Source organism: Elephas maximus, chromosome 18, assembly GCF_024166365.1.
Source record: "Elephas maximus indicus isolate mEleMax1 chromosome 18, mEleMax1 primary haplotype, whole genome shotgun sequence".
Classification (NCBI taxonomy): domain Eukaryota; kingdom Metazoa; phylum Chordata; class Mammalia; order Proboscidea; family Elephantidae; genus Elephas; species Elephas maximus.
Genome location: NC_064836.1, coordinates 68,392,202 through 68,395,268, shown reverse-complemented (window position 1 = coordinate 68,395,268; position 3,067 = coordinate 68,392,202). Strand labels below are relative to the sequence as shown.

The window sequence follows — 3,067 nt, the reverse complement described above, 5'->3', positions numbered from 1 at the left end:
GCTACCAGGAAGACATCAATGTTTGATGTCTCTAAAATAAATTCAGATTCCCTAATGTGGCATTTAAAATTCTCAGTAAATGTATCTACTTTCACGTTTATTTTCATACTCTCCAAATGCTTTCACCAATAGCTCTGCAAGTTTCTACACTCTTCCTTCACCTTCCTCATTCCCTACCACCGTTGTCACACTCATTTCCATAGACATTGGCTCTGTTCATGGTTTTATTCCTACTTTTTCACCATATCAATTTTTTCCCACACCCTTTAAACATCTGTTATTTCTGATGCTACTTAATGACTAAATGCCCAGGCTACAGCAATCTCCATTTTCTGCATTGCCAAGTACATGCTGTGTACACAACCTAAAATTCCTTGTGTATACTCTACATTGCTTTCTCCCCTCCCATGCTTATGTCCAATTTTCTTATTAGATTTTAAGCATTTTGAGATTAACTGTGACAAGTTTCTGTGAAATGAGCTGTAAACCAGTATGGGGAAAAAGCATCATTGATTCAAAGCCTAACTCCACCCTGGATGCCTGCAGGAACCTGGGCAAAGTACTTAATATTTCAACATATGAGTGTTTTACTCTGGAAAAGCGTGAAAAATAATGCCTAAATCATAGAAAGGTAATAAATCTGAAGGGTGTAGTTTTGTGTCTAGAAGAGGGTGGGTTCTCATGTAACCATTTTTTTTTCTTTCATATTTGCACATTTAACTGATCAATAAACTTTTTTGTTGATATTGTTCAGTTTTTTAGGATTTTCACTATTTTTGCTGAACAGCATTTCCAGCTTTCTGTTAATGCTCATAATATATCAATAATTTACATTGGAATTAGTGCAGATTAGTGATATTCCTAATAACAAACAAGACAAACAATGCAATCTTGGGAGAAAATCCTTGAATTAATTGATATATTCAGGAATTGCTCTGTCATGAATCATGGACAAATATCAAACTGGGAAAACATTCAAATCCATAAGATTTTCACTATAAATAGCAATATTTTCATCTAAAGATTAATAAATTACCATTATACAAACACTCTATTTCAGAGAGCTTAATGACTTGCACTAGAGATAAAGATGTTCTTGATTTGAGAATACATATTCTATATAAATCCATATTCAAACATAAACTCTTGAACAACTCAAAGAAAGTTGAGAATCAAATTCAAATGATTAGTTTACTTCTGATAGACAGTTGGCTTAAGTCATTAATATAAGAGAACTTGAAATGCATGCGAATTTGTAAGACTATGTTTAGGGACTCCATATATTTGCCAACAATGCTGATCAGAGGCTATCTTTATATGCCGACTTTTCTTCGTAGAATTTGTTGGATATGTTGAAAATTGTAGCTAATTCCACTCTGATGCAATTTGTGACCTTAGGTGTAGTCACTTAAGTCACTCCTAGAGACACTTGTAGTTTAGATTTTGAAATACATTTTTGCGGAATCCTTCCTTCATGACCTTATTTAGCCATTTATACATTATTTGACTTAAAAATCATCATGGCTTAGTGATTTAATATATGATACACAAAGTGTCCAATTTTCCATTTCTCAGTATCCTTGATTTTGAAAAAACTTTATCTCATTAAAATCAGTTTGTAAGAGGGAATGATATTTATTTCATAATGTTATGAGGTTTTCTTTTCATGATTCTTTTCATAAATGTTTATTACTTCTTTATTTCTTAGACTGTAGATAAAAGGATTTAATAAAGGAATAACTAGAGTATAAAAAACAGCAACTGGCATATCTTTATCTCCTTCTTTAACTGAACTTGGCCGAATGTACACAAAGAGAAGAGAACCATAGAATATTGAGACAGAGAGAAAGTGAGACGCACAAGTAGACAAAGCTTTGCTTCTTCCCTCTTTGGATTTCATTTTGAAAATAGTGAAAAGGATGCAAAGATAAGAGATAAGGACTATGGTAATAGTGGAGATTTGAACGGACCCTGCAAAAATAAGTATCATTAGTTCATTGATATATGGGTCAACACAGGAGAGTCTGTATAATGGAAGAACATCGCAAAAAAAGTGATTGATTTGATGAGATCCACAAAAGGTTAACCTTAATAGAAGTACTACATGAATAAGGGAGTGCAGGTTCCCAGTTGTGTAGGCCCCTGTGATCATCTGAATGCAGAGTTTCTTTGACATCATGGTGTGGTACTGCAGTGGGCTACATATTGCCACATAGTGATCATAGGCCATTGCTGCCAGGAGAAAGCAGTCTGCAGTTTCAGCAAGGCAGAGAAAATAAAATTGTGCCATGCATTCATAGAGGGAAATCATTCTGTCCTCAGAAAAGAAGTCTTCTAACATCTTGGGGGTAATGGCACAGGAACAGCAGGAATCCATCAGAGCCAGGTTGCCCAGAAAGATGTACATGGGTGTGTGGAGACGGCGTTCCATGAAAATCAGTGCCACGAAACCAAGATTCCCCACCATGGTGATCAAATAAATAGCAAAGAACACCACAAATAGAAGGGTCTTCAAGTCTGGGTGATCCATAAATCCTATGAGGATAAACTCATTTGTCATGGATTGATTGTCCTTTTTCATCTCTACTTTCTCTGTTGAGATCAAAAATATGGAGAGATAGGATTCTAATTTAGAGTGTGTTTAATTTTCCCTTTGAATTTCTCAACAACAACTGGGGGTAGGGCCACTTCCTCAAGCTTTCCCTCCTGTCTCTGAAATGCAGGCACACATACTTCTAGGAAACATTAGTTCCTCTAAAGTGTCATCTTATATGACCTCAAGCACTGAAGTTGAAGATTCACAAGAATATTTTGATAATTCCAGGAATATGCTTGCCGTGAAAAGATCTGTGTTTATGAATTTATACAAAACAGTGAACAAATAGAGTACCCTGGATCTAATGTTCTCAAATATTGCAATGTCAATTTTTGTACTGATGATTCTTAAAGTGTACTTAAGGTCCATTTTCCAGTATAAATTATGTATATTTTTCTCCATTGAGGAAATATTTTTTTAATATACTATTCCAGTGGAATGAATGTTTTAAAATAGGGTACTACCTGTGTA

At 34.7% G+C, this 3,067-nt stretch overlaps 1 protein-coding gene across 1 annotated transcript; it reads right to left on the bottom strand.

Annotated features, from left to right (window-relative positions):
• Nucleotides 1–1,648: 1,648 nt before the first annotated feature.
• LOC126061524 (olfactory receptor 5K1-like) lies at nucleotides 1,649–2,581 on the bottom strand. Its single transcript, XM_049858097.1, has one exon. The coding sequence runs from the start codon at nucleotides 2,579–2,581 to the stop codon at nucleotides 1,649–1,651; it is 933 nt and encodes a 310-aa protein (XP_049714054.1).
• Nucleotides 2,582–3,067: the final 486 nt, after the last annotated feature.

Excerpts from the sequence above, each read along its gene's own strand:
- LOC126061524 (XM_049858097.1), bottom strand. The coding sequence starts at position 2,581 with ATGAAAAAGGACAATCAATCCATGACAAATGAGTTTATCCTCATAGGA.